The 27,331-nt window shown below is 35.4% G+C and overlaps 1 protein-coding gene across 1 annotated transcript in view; it reads right to left on the reverse strand.

Annotated features, from left to right (window-relative positions):
• Positions 1–27,331, reverse strand: part of LOC148956558 (maltase-glucoamylase-like) — a 137,182-nt gene that overhangs the window by 100,644 nt on the left and 9,207 nt on the right. Inside the window, exons 3-7 of the mRNA XM_089085959.1 lie at positions 25,726–25,827; positions 20,870–21,030; positions 7,145–7,313; positions 5,527–5,623; positions 3,090–3,328 (exon numbers count right to left, since the gene is read on the reverse strand). Coding sequence (XP_088942085.1) covers positions 3,090–3,328; positions 5,527–5,623; positions 7,145–7,313; positions 20,870–21,030; positions 25,726–25,827 — 768 coding nt within the window. The remainder of the gene's footprint in view (positions 1–3,089; positions 3,329–5,526; positions 5,624–7,144; positions 7,314–20,869; positions 21,031–25,725; positions 25,828–27,331) is intronic.

The raw sequence follows: 27,331 nt of genomic DNA on the forward strand, positions 1-27,331 counted from the left end.
TAAATTTTCAAAAAGAAATCATGCAAACTCAGTTGTCAGCTTTAAGTATGTTTTCAGATTAGCGATTGGAAGGGATTTATTGATATTACCAATTATATAAAAATGAGAAACATTAAAATTTACTATTTTTTTTTAATAATGACTTTTTAAGGAAACAGCCAGATTAGTATGAGCCACAACCACAGTCTGTTTTTACAAATTTTGTTTCAGAGTCACTACCGAACATAGCAGCAGTAGCTGCAACCTAGTAAAGGATGAACCCGGCCCATAGTAACCAAAAAATAGCCTTAAACCCCTAAAAGGGCGTCGGATCGAAACAAAGAGTACACCATTGGAATCAACTTGGCTGAAACCCCTATACAGGGACCTTACAGTTTCTTGCCTTGAACTTCAAGAGAAATCACTTTTCTTGGGCATGGGAAGTATCTTTTTTTCGTTTTCCCTTTCTCCGCAGCTAGAGGGGCACTGAAACACCATAGAGAGCTATTTAAAGGTTGTTTTCAAAGGAAATTAATAAATCTAGTGCCTTTTGTAATTAACAAAACACAATATTCAGAATGAAATTACGTTTATGACAAAAAACTATATTTCTGCATGCAAGCTGATGAATCACGTCATAGTAATAGGTTGAAACAATAACTGCCATGAAAAGCAAAAACTAAATTATGACGATAGTTATGATGACGTGATTACCGTCAGAGCAAGATAATGTCATACAAAGCCCATAGTAACCAAAAAAAGTCTGAATGCCTTAAAATGGCATGGAATTGAAACAAAAAGTGCACGATTGAAGTACACCATCACGGTTGCAGCGGTAGCTACAACCTAGTAAAGAACAAACACAACCCATGGTAACAAAAAACACAGTCTGATACCCTTAAAACTGGCATTGGATCGAAAAATGTACTCCATTGGAATTGCCGTGGCTGAAAACCTCATTCAGGAAAGTTACTGTCCCTTGGCTTAAACAACAAGGAAAATTCATTAGCTTAAACAACAAGGAAAATCACTTTTTGCATGGGAAGCTTCTTTTACAGTTTCCTCCTTCTCCACAGCTATCAAGACATTGGAAAATCATAGAGAGCGGTTTGAGAGCTCATTCTAAAAGATATTGCTCTTTCTAGTGCCTTATGTAATTAACAAACACAATATTTAAAATAAATAACTTTTTGACAAAAAAAAATCAAAAAAATAACGTCGTAGTATAACTACTTGATAACGTCAGTTACAATGACGTTAGCACCAATATGAAAGGCTGACATGACAGTCAGTGATGATTGCTACCGAGAAAAAGGTAATAGATATGCGAGGATGTATCAAATGTACTCTACAGGGTGTCTTGAGTAACAGCGATGACAAAGTAGCTCACTCTTTACTAGTCATTTTTTATTACCATCGGACGTGTTCGTCCTTTTCTAGGTTCTATCTACCGCTGCAATCACGATGGCGTATTCCAATGGTGTACTTTCTGTTTCGTTTTTTTTTTTTTTTTTTTTTTTTTTTTTGTTACTCTAACTTTATTATGTTCTGACGGTACTGAAGTCACACATAACTAACGTCATAATATAGTTTTTATTTTTTAAGTCATTTATGGTTTTAACCTATGGTTATGACGTCATTCATCAGCTTGCATGCAAAAACACAGTTTTCTTTGTCTGAAAAAGTTATTTTATTTTAAATATTGTGCACAACTGCACAATAAAAAGTTTTTCAACTGGAATTACGCAAAAATATACAATCGATACTGTTAGAGAACTAAAACGGACAAATAGTATCTCGAAAATACTATCATTGTAATAAATCTTAAAGCAGAAATCGAGATCTATTTTCAGCGAGAAGTAGGCAGGTTTTGTTTTTAGCGATCAGCTTGAAACTCTTAGGGGCAATCAAATTGGGCCAATGACACATGAGAATTAAGAATACTTTCCTTCTCTAACCGCGTGACAAAGCCTTTTCTGACTGAATTGATGTAAAGACATCCAAGCTGAACATGGCACTCCTCGACTGTTTAGAATAAAGGCATGCTGAAATTACCTTATTTAAACAGAAACATTTAACTATTTTTAATTTGTGTGATTGGAAGCAGAAAGTTGGCTTTTAGCGAACCCCCTCTCTTCACAAGCATATACCAGAGAGGTAAGTATGTTGCAACTTAGCCTATATGAGGAATAATATAGCAAAGATTTTCAATCTGTTTTATTGAAAGAACAAGGACTGTCTACTAATCAATTACCACCAACTTCTTAGCAGAAAAGTGAGCCTGTTGACTATGTGTTTTTATGTAATCAAGGATCAGTTTTCCATATGTGTTACTGAAACCACAAAAAGGGACCCATCATCGCTCTATCGCGCCCTTTCAGTCACTTGCCCCTTCCTTCATGAGCTTTTAATTGATAAGGTAGGTATGTTGTACCTTGTTTAAACCAAAATCAGATATGGATTTCCGAGTCCACCTACATTCCTCATGAAAATTCCCAAATAGAGTGGAAAATTTGTAGGGAGGTAGCCAGAGCCGATGAGACTTTGCCCCAGAATTTATATCATTGACCTTTACAGTCTAGGCACTTGCGGGCTTCGAAATGTTTTAGTCCTGGGTTCCTTCATTATCACGCCGGGTGACTTGCAAGCAAGAATCATGCATGGTCATCGTCAGGGACAAGGGGTAACATACGTGTGTAACTTTGTCTACCTTTTTATTAGTTTCCACTGCAGAAAAATTTGTCTTCATGAAATGGGCTAAGAAATGACTTTAAATAATGCTGCAATGCAATGATGTAGTTTAAGAATGATTAGTTAAGGCAACCTAATTTTGGCTTTGTGTGCTTCAAGTTTCAAACTTACGGTTTTCTTCAGGCACAAAAGGTGAAATTTTGTTCACTTAACGACTAAAAAAAGCACGTTTTACGATGAAAGCCGCATTTTTTCATCCTCAGTAAGCATCTTACAAAATTTGCAGCCAATTTGAATAGTCAAACGAGGGTCGTTTCATCACTTCCTTTGAAATCAATTTAAAGTTTTTTTTTAACATTTAATTTGGACTGTGACTGAATTGAAGTAGAGCAACTGATAAAGCTGTACAAAAAAATTACCTGAGGAATACCGTATTTCCTTGTTCTCATAATAGCCTTTTTAACATTTGAGAGTGAGTTGTACCCGTATCTAGACAAGTGAAAGCCAAGGCCCCAATAAGCGGGCATGTATGGTTTCCCGATTAGAGAATGGTACTGTTGCAGTACTGCTTCAGCACTTGGGCCAACAAAAATGAAGAATTCCAGTGAACCTCCAAGTGCTCTAAATATGAGACCTGGCAAAGGCATCGTTGTCATCTCTAAAATAAATGAAAAATTGAGCACAGGATCATTTCAATAGAAAGAGATGAAGTCTAATCTGAAGTTTTTAAACTTTTAAAGCTTCGTATTTAGATAAACAAGGGAATAATCAAATTAACAATCCAACTAAAAATTGTTGTAAAAGGTTCTGGCAACAAAAAAAACCTGTTTATTTTTCTCTTTTTGTTGCAGGTTACACAGTTTTTTGGCATAATAAAGATCAAATGTCCAGGACCGAAGCGTATTGTATGTATTGCTTCATTGTATATATTCTGCTTATATAGCCTAAGTGTGTTTACCAATTTAAGTTAAATAAACTCCATTTCGTTATCAGACTTTCCCGTTATAATCTCCTTCTACCCTAATTCCTAATCAGACAGAGCTGTTTTGCCATCACGCTCTTACTTAGCACAAAAAAACAGTTTGAGCATCAACTGTTCTTTAACTATACAATATACTGAGTATACACATTTGTTTTTATATAATAAAGTAATCTACCACATTCTGTGTCAAATGTTAAAGAATACCGTAGTTTCTTCAGTGTAAGAAACCTATTGAATCCTTCCTGTTTTCTGCTCTCCTCCTCGAGACATAAGTTTAATTTCAAAGATAACGAGTCAGCGTTGATTCAGTAAAGAGCGACGCGTCCCCCATGCATTTACTATGTTATTGTGTTTTTAGTGGGCATTGCTTATAGAACAAATCGGCGTAGAAACTTGGGAGAGAATTAAATCAATCAAAAATAGAAAGTTTAAGAACTTCCTTTAAAGGTAGTTAGTGATCACATGGTAATCAGCCCCCTCCTATGATCTTGTTTTCCTCCTGACCCCCCCTCCCCCGTGGTGGCAGAGAAACAAATTTGAAATAGCCACTTCACTTGGAACAGCTAGAAAGTCCAAAAGACGTGCTACCAGTTGAAATATAGCCCACAGAGCCCATTCTTGGATTCTTTATTACGTAAATGACTCATTCTTTTCAGATGCAGTTCACTATTAGGATGAGATTACGTTTTAGCAAAAAACGTACTTAAACTTTGTGTTTTTTTCCAGCAAAAAAACTCTGATAATCGGAAAAGAACAAAATAGTCAATACCAAGCATTAAATACCTCAAGATGCACGGGGAATATCTCCCATGGGGGGGGGGGGACATCATCCGAACGGGGTTGTTCAAGAAAAAAATAGTAAAACAAGAAAAAAATTTAATGAAATTATAAAGAGATCATCAAAAAGTTGGACATGTTAGGTCTTCTTAAAACTAGAATAGTACAAGATAATTTAAACCTGAAGAAATGAAGGCAGAAATTGCAATCTGTGATTCCCCCACTCCTCTTCCTCCAACATTTAGTAGAAAACAAGTATGTAGCATCTTTTTTTAAACTGGAATAGTATTGAGGGTTTCAATCTAGACGATGAGGGTTTCACGCGGCAGGTGAGTTTCCGAGGAATAATCCAAGGATTAATCGTTTATTTGAGACATGATTCGGTCGTTTATGCTTCGAGCAGCCGTCCTAGCCTCTTCCACTTCCAATTTTTTATCAGAACGGTAGGCATATTGCCCCTGATTTGAATCGTGCAAGGACTTTTGAAATGTACCATTGGAGAACCAAAGGCTACCAGTGGTCCCTCAAATTTCCTCTGCAAATTTTTTAGTCGAATACATAGTCGGAGGACCAACATGGCTTTCGGTCCCTTAAACAACATCTCCTTCATCACCAGCTTTTTATTGAAAAAGAAGTGATGCACTACTTTTTTTTACAACAGAGATATGCTCGCATTTTTAATATATAGTAGCAGACGCAAAAGTCCCTCCAAACCTCCCTCCTGTTCAGCAATTTATGTCTCGAAACGCAGTTGTATCCGCCTCTTCTTTAGGTTGAAATCATGCAAGTATTTTCGATTTTTATAAATATAGGCACAAGTGGGCAAGCAGTATGTCAAACGCCACATTTTTCTACCGACTGACAGCTGCTTAGAAGAAAGATAGGTATTTTGAACCTTGTTTGAACAGGAATCATGTAAAGGTTTTTAATCTGAATGTTCTAAGGAATAAAGTGGTCCTCTGTAAAATGAGAGAGGGAACTTCAGAGGCCAAGAGCCTAATTCATTCCCTCAATCTAATTTTTAAGGGGGGGAAGGTGTGGTGAAAATTAATAAAAAGAAAGTTCGGTATTTAGTCTAAGTAAAAATTCAAATTTACCCATGATATGTGAATTCAAAAGAAGAACGCCATGTGCTAGACCGTCCTCGTCAAAAGCCAAATAGAAAGGATGGACTCCGTAAAGGTTCTCTTCTCCCTGTATCATAGAAAAGGTTTTACAATTTGAAACATCTTTAACAACAGTTTGAAACATGTGAAATACGTTAAACTTGTTTGAGAATGTTTAACATAAAAACATAAATAAACTAGATTGTTACCAAATATTTTATGAGAGAATGTTGTTGCCATGACACCTGCTACTTAAAAACTTGAAAAAAACTGAAGAAAAATTCAGAATTTGGCAATAGTTCTTGTAAAATGAAGTTTGTTATTTAAAAATGCTGATCACAATTGCTTTTTAGCACGGTTTTCCCGGTTTCACAAAAACGGAAAACCATAAACAATCAACCCTTTTTGGACTTTGAAACCCAAATATTATTTTTACAACAAATTTTATTACAAGAAAGTATACGGGGTTTTCTTGGAGTCAGTTTTGCTTCGCTGCTTTCTTGTCTGAAAAGCATCCTGTGTTGCACCTGAATAGACCTGATTTTTTAAAATATCTTTTTTTCCATATCACTTTTACATTTTGCTTCATAAAACTTTTTCCGTACTATGTACACTGTGGTGAAGCAAAATCAACCTTTACTCAAGAGTTCACATTTCGTCTGAATGGCGGGCGTGATTTTATTTCCTTGATCTTCAAGATAGTCACAACAGGTGGACCACAGTGAGTCCCTGAAAACTATAAGCATAGGTTTTCCTCCAGAAGACTAGGCTTTGAGTTTCTTTTGAGAAGGAGATTCCGTGTGCCTCAGCTCAAGGATTATTCCCTTAGACTCTGGTTCAAAAAGGTATTCCCGTCTTTCAAAGCAGGTTACAATTCTATTACAAAATGCTTCTTTTTTATCAGACTTTCATTAATATGAACCCCTTTGAGAGGTTCTTCACGTGAAACATTTTTGATCAGACGAGGAAGTGGAAAATCAGAGGAAGAATGGTTTCTAGATCAAAGTAAAGAATGTTATGCCAGAGGCATACACAAAACAGAGGAGCAGCGAAAAAAGTGCATGAAAAAATGTTGTCGGGAACTGTGTTGAAAAATAGCCAGTGCTACGTATTTATCAATATAAATATATCGTTTATGAGATGCAGCAGCGATTTATCTCGCTACTTACGGAATTCAACATGCTGGTGAATTCTCCTCATTTAGAAGTGTAATTAAAAATAATTTTTAGTAAGCATAGCGTTATTTACTTTTTTACATTGGTAAATAAGCATGAACCCCAGAGGTTGCTTATACAGTTATATTTGATGAGAATAGTTCATAGGTTTGGCCTGTGGCACCCTTTCTGATTATAATCTAGATTGTTTACCTAGTTTTTATTTTAACTCGGTAAACATTTGGGGGGGGGGGTTCGAGGACCACCCTCTCGAACAAGTGTTTTGATTGTTAGGGTAGCTATTAAAAATAGTCTTGTCATGTTGTTTGGTACATTAAATAATTGATTATCTCTCTCTCACAGTAGTGCTAGGTAGAAAGAAAAACAACACAAATTCTCATTGATACTCAACACATTCACTATTAAAACAAAAATAAAATGCTAAAGGACTATACCCCAGGGGGCTGATCTCTCGCGGATAGTGCCCAAGTTTTGTAGTTCATATCATGTTGAAATCGTGGACGATTCGATTCACCAATGCCGTACAGCCTTTCTGAAGGGAGTCTGGTTGCCCATTGTAGGTATTGGTCAGAAACTAACATTCCAGTGAAACTAGTGTCAAACCTGATAAAGAATTCAAATTTTTACCTTAATGCAACATTCTTTCCAATAAACATAGTAAAAATGTAAACCTGGTACATTTCCTTCCCATGATCTGTTTACAATTCTTTCAATTAAAAAGGCACTAGATTGGAAAATCTGAATACTATTGGGAAATGCAGAGTAATCTAAATCCAACTTTGAAAGACATTTATATTAAGCTTCAATATAAATGATTGAAGAAAACACATATCAAATTAATTTCTGATTTTTTGTTAAATAGTTAAAAGTTTATTAGTGCTGGGGTTATCAGAACTTGAAGTTTGGAGCTTAAAATATTTTATGAAAGAGACTTTAATATATAACATGCATAAACAAGACTGATACCCAATATTACATGAGAGAAAGTTTTCAAGAGACCATTAAAAATAGATACATACAAAATAAAATATAATCTTTAAATAAGGCTGGTGAGCTAAAATAAAGTTCGGACCTCGGTTTTGAATAGAGAAACCTGGTCTTTTGCTAGGTAGGAAAAAAGACGATAAATAAAAGTTGAAATAGGGATAAATTCCTTTTAATAGACAGTGATGATGATAACAGTGATAGAAATTCACAAAAATACCAGATATTTCGGTCACATATGCAGTGACCGTCATCAGTAGTAAAATCAGTAAAATGTTTTATTACTTAAGACGTTCACTGCATATGTGACCAAAGTATGTGATATTTCTGTGAATTTCTACCGCTCTTGCCATCACCACTGTTTATTAAAAGAATTTTATCCCTATTTGAACTTTTATGTATCGTCATGAAAAGACAGTGTGGTTTCCGAAATTATCTGTAGGAAACAAGCATTATGATATGAATGATGTAGACACGATAGCTAGCGCAAATAACAGGAGGATTTCTCCATAGCAGGAATACATTTAATTAATCAAATAGTTGCAGACAATTTAGTGGTTTTCAATAGAACTGTCAGTGGTTTTCAATAGAACTTGTCAGTGGCAATTTAGTGGTTTTCAATAGAACTGTCAGTGGTTTTCAATAGAACTTGTCAGTGGCAATTTATTGGTTTTCAATAGAACATTCTCAGCAAAAGGTCATCAAAGTGGGACCATAATTCACCGTTTTATTGCAACTAATTTCCTAATTACAAAAGACGAAAACAGTGAACCTTGAAAAGCCAAAGACCAAAAAGGAAATTCAATTGTTTGAATCATTATGGCCCCTAACACTGTTTTCCATGTGACCTTAATTAGCCTTCAGAGTATAAACATACCCTAATATTTTTTATGTTCCCTAGGGCGTTCCAGAATTAAAATTATTAGGAGGCAAAAACATGTCAACCCATTAGGTACCTGGATTAGTGACAAGAGGTGAGACAAAAATCTGTCTCTTGTTAACTCTGCCTGCAAAAAATAAATAAATTTCAGAATAGCTTGCATAGATATTTGAGTCTTCCAAAAACCTGGTGTCTTTGAAGTGCAAAACATAATGTGTTTGCAAGATTCTTTTTATGTGTTTTGGTCATTTTTAATTAACATATTTTAATAATTTAATTGAAGTAATGATGACTTACAATTGACTTCAATTTTTTTTAATGACCAGTTTAATCACTGAATTGAGCAATTGACGTAGCCTTTCAATTATGCATCCCTGCTCCAGAGATGAAGTTGATTTACGAGATAACCAACTTTATGCTCAGGCTATGTTTACCAACTGTGGTGCAAACCAGGATTACTACCGAGGCTAAATCTAAAGATGTGAAGTATCTGTTTTTACTGGTATTTCCACAATTTTTGCTTTTTTTCTCAGGTTGGTGATACAAAGAAGGGTCAAGGTTCCTTTCCCCAAATTCATATTAAACAAAACGCGTCTTTTAGGAAACAAAATTAAAATAAACCAGCTAAAGCATGCTTTACTGTTCAAGTTGTTGAAAAGTAGTTGTTGAAAATTTCAAAGGTGGGGAAATTTTCCTCCAACCCGATATTCTCCCTCCCTCCAGATTTTAGATATATTTTTTTTTATTTTTTCATTGAAAAAATTTTTTATTGGTATTTTCATAGAAAATTTAAAAGAAACAAAGTTGCCCCCCCCCCCTTCCTGCCCTTTTTGCATTTTTGAAAATACATTTCTCATCCCCTATATTTCCGAGAATGGACATCACTGAGTAATTTTATTCTTAAGACACCATTAGTTACAAGCAGTTCAGATTATTTAGCCCCATACTACTGGAGCCAATTGCTAACAACCTATAATACTAATACCTACCAACTACACTACCTACCAACTACAATACTAATACCCTTATTTATAAGGATTCAATCTTCCACTTTCAGCCTAATGTGATCTGGTCCAGGTCTGCGCTATATGCTTGACATTTGACTCTTCCTTATTAAGTAATAAATAAAGATTTAAAAAAAACACCAAATAAAAAACTAATAAATAAAAAAAACAGATTTTCAAACTGATAGCAGGGAGCAACATTAAAACTTAAAAACAGAAATTATTCCGCATATGAGGGCGCCTGCCCTCTCCTCAACCCCTCGCTCGTTACGCTAATGTTTCTAGTGCTTTATAGAAGCTTCTTGTTCTAATTCAATTGCTCTTGTGTTTCATCAGTCGTTCTTAAGAAATTACGACAAAAAGTCGAACTTTAGCGTAAAGAGTGACGGCTTGACGATGGGGTAGCTCCCTCCCCCGTCTCTTTTACGGAATGATTTCTACTCGTTTTAAGCTTTAAGGCTGCTCCTTACTTTCAGCTGAAAAAAAATTTTTTTTGTTTAATGTATGATTGTTTTCCAAATCATGCAGAGGCTTAACCAAATTACAATGGGGGGTACCGGCCCCATGAACACCTAATTTCTTCCTGATAAATTGTAATTATTGTGAATTGAATGGCAAGTCCCACATTTTTAGTTTGTCCCTTATAAAAATTATAATATTGGATTCTAATTTAAAAATTTTGACAATATTTTAGTGTTTAGTCAAAATTTCCGATGAACAGTAGTTTCGTTGAAAAAGTCCCTAATGATATTTCTAACACAGAATTTTGGGTGGACAGAAAAAGGTATTATTGTTTATATGCATTGAAATTTTGGATGACTCTTGATCTTCTACGCAGCTGAGGCCATCACTATCGCTAAATTAGGGGTCTCAGATGGTTAAACACTGAACTTTAATGTTGAATTAAATACTAAAATAAATATGTTTAAATATACTGAAATATCTTAAATAAATAGGTAAACAAAATATTACTCTTTAAAATTACTGAAAAATTCTCTTGGCAGCACTTGCCAATAACAGCTCCAACCCCCCCCCCCTCTCCATAAAAAAATCCTAGCAAGGCTCATGATGCGCTGCGCACCTTTTCCACCTTTGTGCCGGTAGGCAGTTAAATTTTTATATTTTTTGCTATAAAAAAAGGTTTCCCAATTGAAGGGACAGTATTAGCCCCATTGTACCAACAATAAAGACGTGGGCCAAAAATATTCACAGAAATCAAAAGAGATAGATCTCTACCATCATAACCCTCTTCCCAAAATTCATTTTAAATTTATCTGAAAACTAAATGGAAGCTAGAATGTTTAGGCATCAAAATTCACTCTTTTATGTGTCTACCCTCCTAAAAAAATAAACACCGCCCCTCCACACATCATTGTGCATAATGTTATAGAATATGAAGCAAAGCAATTTAGGATTGCAATGGGATTTCTTATCGATAAATACATTGCATTCATTTGTTTAAGTACATTGAAGTACTTCATATAAATAGAAAAAAGAAAAAATATCCCCCCTCTGTGCTGCTAGATATGGAAATTTAATATTTTAGCTGTATAGAGAAACATTTTAATTAATTCCGACTCCTCTCTACCTCTTTAACATTTATCTGAAGTCTCATGAAGAGTAAGCTATGTGTCCATTAATATCTACTTTTTTAGGAATCTGCCCTATCCCCAACAAAAGAATGACTCCCCCTCCCCCCCTCATTGTGGCTGATACTCAATTACAGATCACCAAACATATCCTAATTTCATTACAAATAAAGCGACTCAACTTGGTTGAATCCAGTACTGCCACAATTTGGCATTACTTCTTTTGCAACTGGGAAGTATAAAATATAGGTTTTGGTACTTTTAAATCAATTAACTTCTCACAATTTTAAATTGATTGCAAACTTGTCCTCTTTGAGGTAAAGTGGTAGTTTGGTGCCATAAAATGGCAGAAAACTAGATTTCCTCTGAGCCAACGTGTATGGTCATTTAAAAAAGAACTTTCAATTTACGTTTTAATGAGCTCCCTCCCAATTATCTTGACATTCGCTTTTACACAATCACCCCTGTGAAAAAAAAAATGCATCGGCGATGTTTATTATGAAAAAAAAATGCAAAACTCAACATTTTGAAGATTGGAGATCGAAACCTCTATAGTAGAGTTATGTGAAATGACTTTTTTATTAAGGGATTCTCAAGAAGATCGCTCATATTTCGTAAGGTGTTCCCCTTTTTTTCAATAGCTAGGCAAATTTTCTCAGATTTTTAGTTGTGGGTGGGTAACAATAAACTGAAATAATTTTATACATTTAGAATCAGTATAAAAAGCCAAAACTGTCGGTTTAGCAAATGTCAAGAGAATTTCATTTTTAGTTTTGGTGTATATTAGCCCAAGTCACTTTTTGCTTCCAGTTTTTTTTATCACAAACTATTTGATAAGATTCCCCTGTGATAAAAATTGTTTAAACCTACTCATTTTAAAAGAAAGAGGATCCATTTGAAGCCTGGATAGCAAGTTTTAATTTAGTTATTTCTTTCGCTGTTCTATAAGTTTTAAATGTCTGAATATAAAAGGTATTTAAGTTCGAGGTGGAGAACTGTCCTGTTATGAAAGAGGTATATTTTACATGGCCGGTATAAAATGAAAACATGTTATCTATGCAGGCAGGATGATTGTTGATTATCTCTACTCTTTCTGTAAACTATTCTAAGGAATATGAAATTGCATAGAGATAAGTCTACATCTGTTATAATCTATGGAAGCAATAAATCTTTCTGTAATTTTGGTTTGAATCAGATTTTCTTTTAAGATTATATGCATAATAATTACATATATTATTGATTAAAAAAAGCGATCCCTTTGCCAGGAACTATGGTTTAAAATTTACTGTATTTTGTTTCATTTTGTATGCAATTTAATTAATCATTTTGTTTGAGAGTTTTTCAATAACAGTATTTAAAATAAACTTATTCCTACTAAAATAGACATCCTGAAATATATTTCATGTCCCCCAACCACCACTTGTATTTTGGTGTCTGCCCCCCTGGAAGATTTTCTGCCAGTGCCCTTGCTAAATAAGTGTAGTCTTTCCTGTCAACGTTTTATAAAACTTCCTTACGTTTTTCTTTAATTGATCCTTCTTCTTTTTAAAATTTCTAGTTTTTTTCTCAATTTGAGTAAAGGCTAATACTGAGAGGGAAACAAAATTCTACATATCTATCCGCTTTTTACCTTTATTTTGGGAATTTGTCTTTTAAAATCAGGTGAGCGCTTGAAACCCTGCAATTCAAATTTTGCAGAGTCAAGTTAAGGACCGCCTTCTAAACCCGTTTTGTTTTCATCAAAAGATAACCGCCCCATTTTTGCACAGTAAAATCTCTTCTGCATAGTTAATTTTCGGTTTTCATATCGTCCAGCCTTAAATTAAGCTTTCGAGTAGAGGTCAGAGACATTTTTCTACAATAAGAAGGGAGGTATCCCGCCACTGAACTCTTATTCAAGCTTAGTCTAAATGAAGGGAGATGAGCTAATTAGCCTATACCCCCCCCCCTTCGTTCCCCTCTGCATGGCTCTTTTTATTTATGTATGAAGGTTCACGGAGAGATAGACAACTTGGGCATTGAAATGCACTCTGTTAGGAATGTAACTCCCCTCCACTCATTCACATAATCACCCACCATCCCTCCTTCATAAGCATTAATGTTCAATTATACGCCACTTAACGTAGTGTCACGAAAAATCAAGTTAATCATCTTGGTTAAATCAAGCACTAAGATAAATATTCATATAAACGGTTTATCTTGTATGGACAACGTGACTTTTCAGGACCGAATACGCCACCGTGCCGCATTACTTCTTCTGCAACTGGAAAGCTCAAATATTATTTATAATTTTAAATCGATTGTCTGTCTAAGAATTTTCAATCAATATCAACATAGGCCTCTTGGGGACAAAATCATAGTTTAGTGCCATGAAATGGCAGAAAACACCGCTTCCCGTGGCAGAATCTTTTCAGTCACTTGAAAAGGTCTCTAAAAGTTTTAATTTCCGTTTGAACGACCCCTCTTCTAATCTTCTAGGACCATTGGTTCAATACGATTACCACTGTAAAAAAAAATCAACATATAAACCATGATCTTTCAGGGTCCAGCATATTTCCCCAAAATTTCCCTAGGAAAATTTCCCCAAATGTAAAATTCAGCAGCCAAAGGGAAATTAGAACAAATAAAAATAATGAAGGAAATTGTGTAATTGTACATCAGCTATCATGAAGCAGGGGCGGTGGGTCATTGCGTTGGCGGGGTGGGGGTGTCAGATGCCTAAAGGAGCGCTTTTCCATGTCCAAACTGTCTAAATTTCCATGAGCCTTCAGATAAATATAGGAAGACGAATGGGGGGAGAGGTAATTAATATTTCATATCCCTTCCTTTAGACTAAGCCCGAGTAAGGGTGCTGTTTTGTGATACCTCCATCTTTATTACAGAAATATGTTTCTGATATTTATTTTAAAGCTTCATTTAACTAAACTGTTTGCTTCATACTTCATAGAATTATGTGTAGTAATGCGCAAATGCACATCATCTATTATGGAGAAGGGGTGGTGAATTCTTTCGTAGACGGCGGGGGAGTGCCCCAAAGAATTGAAGGTATCAATAAATTTGTATCCAAGGATGGAATAACCCTCAGAGCCCATAGGATAAGGGCTGTAAATTATGCAAACTGTCAATTCCTTACAGATATATTTTATAGTATAAAAAAGGTGGGCATGCTTAATCTTTGTAGTCCACTTCCTTGAAACTTTCAGGTCTTATTTTCTTGGTCAACTAAGATAACCAACATTTGCTGTTGGAAGGAGGAGGAGTTAGGGGCCCAGAAATGAGCCGGATTTCTTTTCCTGATTAATTTGGAACTTACAGCCGAAAGTTCTTAGGCCAAGGGGAGGACTGATGTTCAGAACGCTATTCAAAAGATTGTTCCATTGGATAATGATCCCTTCTCTAATAAAGGGATCTCAAAAAAGTACCGATTTTTTTTATTGGCCTGTGAGCTATGGGGATCCCAATTATTTAGATGTAGATTTCCCGACGCCTATTGGCGTATAGGGCTGCAATGATGACCTCCACGTCGGACGATCCAGAACCAAAGGCCAAATCTCATTGAAGAATGATCGTGTAACTCTTTTCTCAGCTTCAAGGAAACGACCAATTGTGATTTGCTGTTTAATACTCTTCCAGAGGCCGTCCTTATCAGAGTTATGAGCCCCCAATATCACCACCTTCTTTGTTGGACTTCGTTGTTAATTTAAGGTTGTTTGGTGAGAAGCTTGATCTGGGTGTTGGGTACTCTATCAGCCCAACAAATCGCTAGAATTATTCGGAAGTAAATATTCTCCAATCCAAGTAACTTTTTCTATAGATCTCTAGACAAGCTCCTGGATTCACATTCATAGGTCAATATGGAGATTACGTTGCTGCTGAACATAAACAGTTTCAACTTAAGAGAGTACTTTCTAGATCTCCAAATACTATTTAATTGAGAGAATCCTGCACCTGCATGTGCAATTCGAAAGATAATCTATCTATCGCACATACTGTTTTGAGTTAGTGTACCACCGAGATATTTGAATTCGCTGACTTCTTTGTTTTCCATTTCCCCGAGGTTAAGGCCTCAAACTAGCGAAGTGATAACACCGTCTGACACAAATGTGTCTTGTTCACATTAATCTGTTGGCCTGTTTGGAAGGCTTTTGAAGATAGCTCCTCAATTTTCCGTTGCATATCTTCTGTGAAATGAGTAGCAAAAACTATGTCATCCGCAAAATCGCAGTCGCAGCGTAAATTTGTCTCTGAGGATTCAACGGTACCCCACCACAGAAGTTGCAAGATCTCAGAATGAAGTCAGTGGTTATGGCAAATAAGATTGGGGATAGGAGGCAGCTTTACCTCATACCAGATTCAACAGCAAACTATTCCGTCTGTCCCTTTCAATCTGTACTACATAAAACTGTCCTTTGTACAGGGCTTTGAACATCTTCATAATTTGTCCATGGATTCCTGAAAACCAAAAGAATTTCCCCATTGCTCCACGATGGACTGAATCAAAAGTTTTCTGAATTTCTTTGAAAACCAAGATGATCTGTATCTGCCATTGGTTTGATTCTTCAAGCAGTACCCGAAAGGTGAAGATAAAGTCACAACACAATCGATTTGGTCGAAAGCCATTTTGTTCATCTCTTACAACATAATCTACTGATGTTTGAAATCTGTTTAATATTATTTGGCAGAGAACCTTACTTCGATTCGTCCTAGAGTACTTTTCCTCTCCAGTTATCGCTTACTGATTTCTTTCCTTTCTTGAAAATTTTGAAAAGCATACATCTATTGCATTCAGATGGAATATCCTAAGCCCTTCATATATTCGTAACTAGACCGAAAATTGGTTTTCTGATAGCCTTTCTGCCATATTTAAGTAATTTGGGCGAGATTACATCGTGACCAGCTACTTTCCCATTCCTTAGGGACTAAAGAGCAATGTGAAATTCATCGTAAAGAATTGGACCTGAATATACGTTGTGAAATTCATCGTAAAGAATTGAACCTAAATATATGTTAAGATTAAAGAGTGGCGTATCTGGGATATCAGGAGTTTCTTGAGAGATGAGCTGGTTGGGAACACCGTCTAAGTATTGTCTCCACCGTTCTGTCACTTCTTCTTGATGGGTCAGAAGCTGACCATTTAAATCTTCGAAAATGGGCAGACGTCTGTTCAGAGGCCTGTTATCTTTTCTGTTAATAAGTACACGGTTTTATTATCTCCACAACCTGCTGCTTATTTGGCTTCAGTGACGAGGTCCTCAGAATGTGCTTTGTTATCCCCCCTTACAAACTGCTTTAGCTTTTGAGCAGCATTTTTAAACTGTTCTTTCAAAATATCACGATAATAGCTACTACAGAAATGACTAGATGAGTATTTATCAACAAGCACCTTTATATCTACTCTTTTCCTTATAAGCTGCCAAGTAGCACAACTAATCCATTCTTCTTTTTTACGCTTCTTATACCCAACATCTTCAGCGTCGACGTCTTTAATACACTGCGTCACAGACTACCAAAGTCCATCAATGCTCTGTGCATTGAAATCTTCAAATTCCAGGTCAGCAAATCTATTTTACAGTGCAAGAACATATTTTCTCTGCAGAACTTTGTTATTAAGCTTCTTAACATGAAACTTTTGAACATAATTGCAGGTTTTCTTCGCAACTTCCAGCTTCAGTTTGCACTTTGTTATCACAGGTTTATGGTCTGAGAAGCAGTGTACACTGCGGTGCGTTCTAAAATTTTCAAGGAATCGTCTCCTCTGTTTACTAATAAGTATGTGATCTAATTTATTCCTGGTCCTGCCATCGGGACAATTCCAAGTATACTTATGAACCGTCTTTTGTGGAAACCAAGTACTTCCAACAATTAACTCATGCATAGTACCAAAGTCAATGAGACGCATACATTGTTCGCTTAAATCGCCATGGCCATGTGTGCTGATCGCTGTGGGTGGATATTGGGCGTCACTTCCAACCTTCACATTAAAGTCCGCACATATCACCACAATATCGTGTCAGTGGGCCTTATGAGCAACATCGTTCGACAGCTGGTAGACAGAATTATTTCCTGGTTCACTCACTTCGTTAGTAAGGGCATACACCGCAAGTCATCTTTGTAAAATTAGTAGCAAAACGTGATCGCAAGATACGGTCACAAACAGGTTCATAATTTGAGAGGAATTTCCTATCTCCCGTACTGACCACAAGGTTGGCTCCGGTATTTTTCGCCCGCTCTTTTCAGACAACAACAGACGGTAATTTTCGCACTCGATAGTTCCAAATTCAGGGATGTATTAGGGTAATTTTCAAGGGTCTTCATTGCACTATTCATTCTGTCAGTCTGTGTTTCCAGGTTCAAAGTTCTCACGTTCCAGAATCCTTTTCAGAAAGAGTCTTTCGTCGTCAAAATTCATTTCCGGGGGCTCGCAGCAATCGTCATCATTAGGTCAGTTCAATTTCTGAGGCTATTAATTGCTGATTCCATAATAACTAGGTTTTATGAAGAGAGGTTATTGGCCTGTCGACAAGCCCTCAACTCTTTACACTGACTTATGACCGTTAGTTGTGGTCCGAGAGAGCCACCGGGATGCTCCTGATAACCTCCCTGATACACATCAGGTGGGCTTTTCAATGCAGAAAGAAAATGAAAAAAAAATAACTTCTTTTCTAAATGCAGCCCAAAAAGGGCTCGAAAAGTGCCAAAAACCTTTTTCGTATCCACTTCGAATGGAAGGGGCTATTTTAGAAACTAGGAAGGGCAATCATTCGATAGAAAATTGAAATTTCTTGAGTCCTTTTTAACACTGAGTGCTAATGGGGAGGGCAATAAGCCCCCCTCTTGGTTCTTTTTCTGTTATCCAGCCTTCCTCTAACCCCTATGATATCAAAAAAAAATTTGAGAAATCAGTTTTGTTAAAAAACTTCGAAATGTATAATAAGTTTGCCTTCAGTGTTAATATTACCCCTACAGCCCCAATGCTAAACTTGATCTTACCCTGCTATGATAACTCAACCCCCAAAAACATGAAAAAAGAATTAAAATACATTCAAAATGTAAAATTAAATACTATACGACATTCTGCATATATTTTGGAATAATGGAAGAATATTCCAAAATTCCTTCATTTCTTCATTATTTTCATTTGTTGGCTGCTTAATGTTCTATTTGGGAAGAACTTTCTGCAGAGGGGAATTATCTGGGGAGAGGGGGGATTTCAGCAAGGGAAAATTTTCCAGGCAGAATTTTTCGAGGGGGAGGAGAATTAGCCTAGCATCGACCTTTCTTGGAGAAAACGCAGAATTTCACACTTTTGTAGATAGAAGCTTCAAACCTCCACACTTGGGTTCTCTGATATGGTGAATCATTAAGGGTGTTACCCCCCCTTCTTAGAAAATCAAGGAAATTTTTTCGGGAATAAAAGATCTAAAGCAGTCATTCCTAAATATTTTAGATTAAAGACTAATTTTGGTATTGAAAATGAAAAGAAATTAAAAGACAAATTAAGTATCATGGCTTTAAATCATGTCATTACCGAACAAAACAGAGACGCTTCAATTTATCAAGATATTAATTATCATCAAAATCTGCTATTGAAGAAAATTTCGTTGGAACTTTTCTGAAAATTAAGGATACGGCTATCAAGTCATTTAATCATGATTTTCACCTTTCAAAGGGTTGTTTGGGTGATGAATTAAAGGGATTGTTATTTGAGAGATTCTGATATTTTGATGCCTTTTGTCCTCGATTCTGTCCTGGTCCTGCTATCAAGAACATTTTGTCTAGATCTCTGACTATGCAGCAAACAGAAATTTTGGAAAAACGGCGAAAATTTTGCTTCCCTTTATCGTTTCCTTATTCTAATATAATCTCTAAGTATTATGTCCTCTGTGGACAAAGTTGATGCCCCACAGGAACTTAGAGCCAAAATCGTGGAACATTTAAACAAATTTGATAAGAAGAAACTTCAGAATAATATCACCAGAAATGACATAAAAACACTTACACAATTAAAACAAGATAAAGACAACACAATCACAATAATCGACAATAGAGATTATGAAAAAAAGTGAAAGCCATCATCTTAGATGAGGCCACTTAAAAAAAACTGGATTTTGATCCCACAGAAAAATACACGAAAGAAACACGACATGCATTGGAAATACTGTAAAGAAACTTAAAATAATCCCTCAATTTTATAATAAGTTTTTTCCCAAGAGGTTAATCAGCGCCAAAACCTATGGTTTGCCTAAGATCCATAAGAATAATGCTGTTCGCCCTATTGTATCAACTATTCATTCTCTAGTTTCCAAATTAGGAAAATGGCTGGCTACAGTTTTTCGTCCACTTTTAGGGACTCAAACATCTTATTTAGAAAAATTCTGAAGAAAAATTCTGCTGTTCACAAATTAAAATATTGTCGCATAGATGGCAATACAATTCTCTGCAGTTTTGGTGTCGTATTTATGTAAACAAATCGTGATGTACAAAAATGTGAATTTATTTAAAAAAAGAGAATACAGAAACATTTTGAATTGTTACAAGATGTAACTATGGCAAGCATGAATGTCGAAGTCATTATGAAATTAGTCTCTATGGTCAACAAGTACTCCTTTTATTTCGGTTATTTTATCAACAGGTCTTCAGTTTACCAATAGGTGATCCTCTAAACCCAATTATGGCTGATTTGTTCTTGGATTCTATTGAAATGTCCGCTATTCAGCGTTTTCATCGGGCCCCTTGTTTCTGGGGAAGTTCATGGACAACATTTTATGCTTTTGGGAACATGGATTAGAGTCCCTAAATTGTTTTTTGGCCATTTAAACAGGTTTGATAAAAAAAAAATTATTAAATTTACGCTAGAGTTGGAAAAACAAGAAAGACTCCCTTTTTTAGATATTTTGCTAAGAAAAAGCGATAATTCATAATATAGTCCGTATTAGTTCTATTTATATTCTTTACTTTTATTATTTTAGTTTTAGATTCTAGTTGGGTTTTTTTCTACGTTGAAGACGCCTTGTTTAATATGGGCGAAATGTTCGTTTGATTTTTGTTTCTCTTCGTTTTCTTTTATTGGCCATAGACCCATCTTTCTCTTTGAGATTATTTCTTTTAATTTTCCCAGGCTCATAGCTGTTGATGGGCAGCATTAAACTAAATGAATTTTATATTGATCTGTATATATTTGAAGTTTCGGTTACTATTGGCCCGATTCGCTTCTTACTTACAGTTAATTACCATGAACTGCTTGAAAAAAGTCGGTTTCGGTCTGATGGTGAGCAATACTTGACGCTGAGCTATTCAGTTTTGACAATTTTTCCGTCTTCATGATTCTCAGACGGCGGCATTAAGCAGTTAAGTTGCAATTATCTAATATACCATTCTTAATAATCTCAAGTTCTAATCTAAAATGCCGTTAAGCAGTGAAACTGCGATAATTTATTATAACATTTTTAATAATCTCAGCTTCTAACCTAAAATATAAAATAAAATGAAGTTATTTTAACCAATCATTTTGTTTAGGAATTTCGATAAGTTTCCAAACTTTTTACACAAGTATTACTTTTATTATAGAGACAGCTGAGAAAATATTTGGCCTGTTTTTCATCTCAGAAACATGTCGACCGGGGAAAAATACCTGAAAGGAATTTCCAATGAAAACTAATACAAAAGTATATAAATAAGCGCAAACCCAAATAAAACACTTACAAAACACCACCATCTTCTCTCGTGACAGTAACTGCAAGCGATTGTCCAGTAGCATCCTTATTCACTTTGACAGAATATTTTCGTGTGTCCGAATATACTGGGCTAGGTAAATGAATGCTGGGGATTGGAGGCCTTCTAAATCCTTTCGCCTTATCATAAACCTAAAAGAAGCAGCAAAAATATTTAACAGCCATAATATCAGAAAAGGTGTCCGATAGTTAAAACTTACGTGAATTGAAAACTCCATGAAAATAAGAGTAATAAATATGTCCTGATTGGTAGAGACATACTAATTACATTTTTGTGTTAGCGTACGCAGAAAAATGTCAGAAAAGGGGGTACTGGCACTGTTTAGATATATTTTAAATAGCTGAAGGGCCTGTAGGACAGCAGGCATAAACAAGAAAAACATGGCACATATTCTTTTTTGAGCACCGGTAATACATAGAATGTTTACTGCTATTGAATGATTTATGATAATAAGTATGAACAAGTAAACGATAATGAATAAATAACTGATAAATATATTAATAAATGAATGTCGATGAGATCGTTATTGAACGCGCTTGCCATGGGCAGATTTTAAGCAGAAATCGTGATCCCCAGGAATCTCTGGATTCTTATCAATTCTCTCATGATAAAATGTGCTTACTATACCTCCAGATCAATACCATTTTTTTTGTATGATTTCAAGAAGATCAGGATGCCAAAAATCTACCTTTGATAAAAACAAGAATGTAGCTTTTAACTTGAAAATGTTACTTTTCACTGCTCATAATCTGTTTCATGCTAGATTAAAATACAGCTAGATTTTTATCTATTAAGCGCCAAAACACACTTGTTTTTTTTGTTTTTTTTACCGAGCGTTTGTTAAGTTTTGTTTAGGATAGCATTGTCGCTTAGACACTGGGCTGTAAAGAAAAAACGCTCGGCAAAACAATGTGGAGTCGTCCACAGTCACTGCAATAGACGAACGGTAAAATAAACAATCCTTTGTTTTAACGCTTATGCCAAGGTGGTGGCCTGTGGAACTATTTACATGCTTACACACTCGGCGTTTTTACCGATCGTTTTTGTGAGAAATCCAAGGAAGATAGTCTGCTGACGACTGGTGTTGTCTTTGCATTGAGAGAGTCTCTTTGCAAATAATAACATAATACATAAAAAAAAAAAAAAAAAAAATTGTAAGCCATAAATGATTTTTTTTTTCTGGGAAGGAATTGAAAATGGTAAAAAAAAAACACTCGATTGGGAAGTGTCTAGAAATCCAAGAAAGTTTGAAGTGTCAGGTGGTTGAACCCAAATTAGCCTAGGCTTTCGATCCTAAGCAAATCAAAGTCTAATTATTATAAATAAAAAATGAAGGTTAATCTAATTTGTGTATTCTAAACTAAATACTATTTTTAAAAAATTTGGATTTATTTACATAAAAACAATTCTACATATTAGTTTTAAGAGTAGCTTCTAGTTTAACTGCCCCTCCCCTAATGCCTTTACGTATAGTAAATTCGCATGAATATAGTGGGGAGGGGGGGGGGCACAGTATTTTTTTCAGTGAGTTAGATTTTTGTTTGAAGTGTGAAAACTTTGCCTTTTTCTTCAATTATTTTCAATGAAAATACGAAATACGTTCAATGAACGAATACGGAATAATTATTCCTAAACTTGCAACTGCTTTGAAATTTCAAATTACCTCAAGAATTATATCAATGAAAAAGCAAAGCCGATTTTGATACGCGGGAGGCATCATAATTATTCCAGCTTGCTCCAGGCACCTCCTGCCTCATTAGATAAATGCCTCATCTCCATTTAAATTACTAAAGGAAGTAATTGTAAAGAAGGGGTAAAAACTACGAAATTTGACCAGTTTTGTATCCCAGCCACAATATAAGGATTTTTTTCTCTTTTTTCAATCATGGATAAATAATAATTGTTAATTAAAATTGATTGTTAGGTCAGATCTCTGATCAACTGTTGTTGCGTCTTCAGAATGCTTACCACCAATGTTGTAGGCGCTAGAGTAGCGACGGCAAAAAAAACACTCGGTAAAAAACGACAAGTGTGTTTCAGGCCTTATACTTTTTGTAAATGATTTGTTTGAGTTCCATCTATTTATATATACGGATATGGGCAAAATACGCTTGTAAGGATAATTGCGCTTCTTGCTGTAGTACAGCTTGAACAATTAATTAGGGAAGAATTTAGAATTCATATAACTCAGTCTCTGGTTCGAAAATTGAAATAAGATGTATCAATCTCTTGAACATGGATTTGTCATTAATCTCATCTCTTCTTTCAGCCACGAATGGAGATTTATAATTTAATTGGCGGCATTGATCTTTCTCGCTCGCTCTTACTATACCTAACAATATTTGCACAAAATAATAGATGAGATTTTTAAGCGGGTAGAATTTGTCATAATTTAATATCTTAAATTGAGAAATCATTCCCGGCAAAACAGAAAACTGATTGTCAGAAAAGAATTAGAAATCCATAGTTGAGTCATAGATTCGGTCTGCTTGCTGAGAAACCTCGATTTCTTATACGGTTTACCCTTGCTCTTCGTGGAGTATTACTATCCCTTAGCTTCCATTATTAATGCCTCTAGAACTTAGTTCTACTTCTCACGTTATTTTATTCCTGGACTTCAATTTCTTAATCAAAACACCTTACCAGTACTGAAGTTAAAGCATTGTTTCGCTTTGATTCGGGTATCTATGTCTTAGTTACAGATTAACTACCTAAACCGAGGCAAGATTATGTAAAAAAAAATCATTGTAAAGCACGAGTTTATATTATAAGTTTATTAATATAACTTATTAATAATCCATGAAATCCATCCATGAAAAGTAGGGGGATTGTAAAATGTATTTTTAAACAGCTAGGGTGGGGTTAACCTTAACGTCTTTTCAATTTGTTCAATAAAAACACCAAAACAGATATTATTCTATGAAAATACCCTAAAAAAGGTGTTTTTCAAAATACAGGGGCCATAGCGTGTAGATCAAGAAGAGTCTATGCCCCACCCCCAGCTTGCACCACTGCCAGTTTTTCTTCCTGTTCCAACTGCTTCAAATAGCTTGAGGAACTGTTGCTGGTGGCATGGAAGAAAAAGCACAAGAGCTCGAAGCAAAACATGATGTTTGTATCATAGGCAGCGCAATAGAGCTGCCTAAGTAAAGAACGATGTTAGCACAATGTATTTTTTTTCACATACCCGGGCACTTCGTATTGAAGGAGTTGTCGTAGAAACTTCGAAGAGGGCTTATTCAATTGGAAATTGGAGTTGGAGTGGATAGTGCTCTTTTTCATAGTCGAAAGGGATTGGTGGGCAACTAGTCCCCCCCCCATGCCCATCATTCCCCCAAACACTTCCAATCAAAATTTTGAGATAGCCATTTTGTTCAGCGTAGTTGATTTCCAGATAGAAAATATGTTTTTGAGGAAGGCACTCCCCCACAACCCTTGGGGCAAAGGTTTTAAGTTATGCCCTGAGGGCATATAAGAACGACGTTGGTACAATGTATTATTTATTATTTTTTCCTTTAGACCAGGGCACTTTGTATCGAAGAAGTTGTCATAGAAACGTCGAAAAGGGGTCTTTCAATTGGAAATTGGAGTGGCTTGTGCCCTTTTTAATAGTCAAAAGTGATTGGAAGGCAACTAACACCCCTTTCACACCCACCATTTCCCAAAATATATCCAATCAAAATTTTTGAGATAGCCATTTTGTTCAGTATAGTTGATTTCCCCATAGAATTAACGTTTTTCAGGAGGACACTCCCCACAGCCCTCAGGGCAAGGGTTGTAAGTTATGCCCAGGTGGCGTATAAGGTTTTTTTTACAGAAGGCGTTGTCATAGAAACTTCAAAAAAGGCCCACTCGATTGGAAATTCAAAGGGCTAGTGCCCTTTTCAATAGTCGAAAGTGATTGGAGGGCAACTAACCCCCCTCTCACGGCCACCTTTTCCCCAAACACATCCAATCAAAATTTTGAGATAGCCATTTTATTCAACGTAGTTTTAAGTTCTGTAAATTAGGTCTTTGAGGATGATAACCCAATCACAACCCTCATGCCAAGTGTTGTAAGTTATGCCCTGGGGGCATATAAGGTCTTTATAGAACACGTTGTCGTAGAAACTTCTAAAAGGGCTCATTCGATTATAAATTGAAATGGCTAGTGTCCTTTTTAATAATCGAAAGTGATTGGAAGGCAACTAACACCCCTTCCACGCCCACCATTTCCCCAAACAAATTCAATCAAAATTTTGAGATAGTCTTTCTGTTCAACTCTGTTTAAAGTTCAGGAAATTATATCTTCGAGTAGAACACTCCCCCCAACGTCTTCAGCGAAAGGTCCATAAGTTATACCCTGGGGGCATATAAGTTTTTATTGAAATATTTGTCGTAGAAACTTAAAAAAGGGCTCATTCGATTGGAAATTTAAAGGTCTAGTGCCCTTTTTATGAATGTGCATTGTCAATTTAATATACATATACTGATTTTTAGTAATCAAAATGTTAATATTATTTGATTTATTAAAGTTATAAAAGTAAAAACACTTATATTTTTTCAGTAAAGTGCAAATTTTGTTCTGGCCTAGGAGAGGCATAGGGGTTTTTGAGTTTTAAGTTTGAATCGGTTATTTGTTGTAATTTCTGTTCGTTTTTGGCTCCTTTTACTTATGGACACTGGTTTTAGGTAATTTAACGCTTGGTAGATTATTTGTTTTTATTTTTGCTCATTTTTGTTTAATGGAGTTCTCTACTTTTCTTTAAAAAACTTATTTTTTGGAAAAAGTTTTTTTAATTAATTCTATTATAAGTCAAGACTTATATTGTCTTGAAAATACATACCCTTAATGACAATACGTTTTCTGAATGGTAAGTAGTTTCAAACAACAGTTCTTCTGCTTCTTCTTCAAACAAAAAGCTTCTTGGGAGACGAGAAAGGGATATCTAAAATCAAGCAAAATTTAAAATGATAAGTGAATTAGCAATATGCCGAACACATGGCAAAGGGGTTTTATTTAGGACTCTTCAGACTCCATTTACTGTCAAATAGATGTTGACTCCACATTAGGAGTCACAGGGTTAAACAGATCATATTTGCTCATTTTTCATAATGAGATCTTGGGTTCATCAACAATGAGAAACAAGAGATTTGTTTATTTGATGGAAAAACAAATATTACATTAAAGTCGATTGGCTTTAAATTTCATAAAGTGAGAAATTTATAGACTTTTTGCATCGTAGTAAAGTAATATGTTTTCAATTGAAATTCAAATCAAATGTAGGAATTATGACACAAAAATAACAGAAACTAAAATTACAGAGCATAAAAGATTATATAAAATCAATAGAATATAATTTTCCTTAGAAATGAGTTAAAATTACGTACCTACGAAGTGCACACACAGAGATGTATACACTTTACTTTAACGTGTTTCGATTGAGTTCAACACTCCCCTCAACATTCTCTGAAAGGCTCACCTGAATGCCCTCATCGGGTACACGGGTTGAAACAAGAGATGTGCATTGGGAGAATACATGAGAGATATCTAATTTCGGCTGTATATTTGCACATTATGGGGGTTGGGAGTAAAGTATAGCTGAGCTGCATGTAAATTGTGTTAGCTACAGCTATTCTACATATTATGAAGCAAGAACTGTTTTATTAACATGCTTCCTTCTCAGCAGTCCCTAATCTCGACCTGTACAAAAAAGTCTTATATGGCCTTAGGCTATGTAGAAAAAAACTAACATACCAATCAATAAAGACTGATTCAAAAGCAGATGAACAAGGGGAAAACACGGAAATATGATTAATTGAAACTTGTTGCATATTATAAAGTAAGAATTCCATCAATTTTTCGGTCAGTTTTCTTTTGCATACTCTAGACCTACAGCTATATGAAAGCATTAAAGGCGACTCGGGATGAAACGTCAAAACAAGAATAAAACCATAAGCATAAAATTACCAATATAAAAAAGTGTCTCTTTTTGTTCTAGGATGTCTTCTCCTGAAGAGCTTCTATTCTTGGCCTTTACCATAGTAAAATCTTAGAATATTTTTCAATCAGTACAAGCTAGCAATATTTTTGGTCAGTTTCACAGGTTCTATGAGTTTGCAAGATTTTCTTTCTCTTATTCATTTGATGTTCATCTCGTACTCAACAGAGCACAATAGGGGTGCTTTTTCACTCATCAACGTGCTAAGATCTTACATCTTTTCTCATAAAACGCTTAAAAGTGAAATCTTTGAACTAAAATCTTACATCTCTGGTCATTGTTATGCAAATGTCTTTCATCATTCTGCTCTGATCAGCGGTCTGAGAAGAATGATGAGTTGATAATCAAAGTTCTCTCATCATTGTTCAATATAGCAGAACAGTGGCGGTCTTTACACTCTTTGCTAGCATTAGTGAGCTGTAAGTTCGTAAAACAAATATGAGTTGAAAAA

Source organism: Artemia sp. Qi Xiang Cuo, chromosome 1 (assembly GCF_049724085.1).
Source record: "Artemia sp. Qi Xiang Cuo chromosome 1, ASM4972408v1, whole genome shotgun sequence".
In the NCBI taxonomy this organism is placed as follows: domain Eukaryota; kingdom Metazoa; phylum Arthropoda; class Branchiopoda; order Anostraca; family Artemiidae; genus Artemia; species Artemia sp. Qi Xiang Cuo.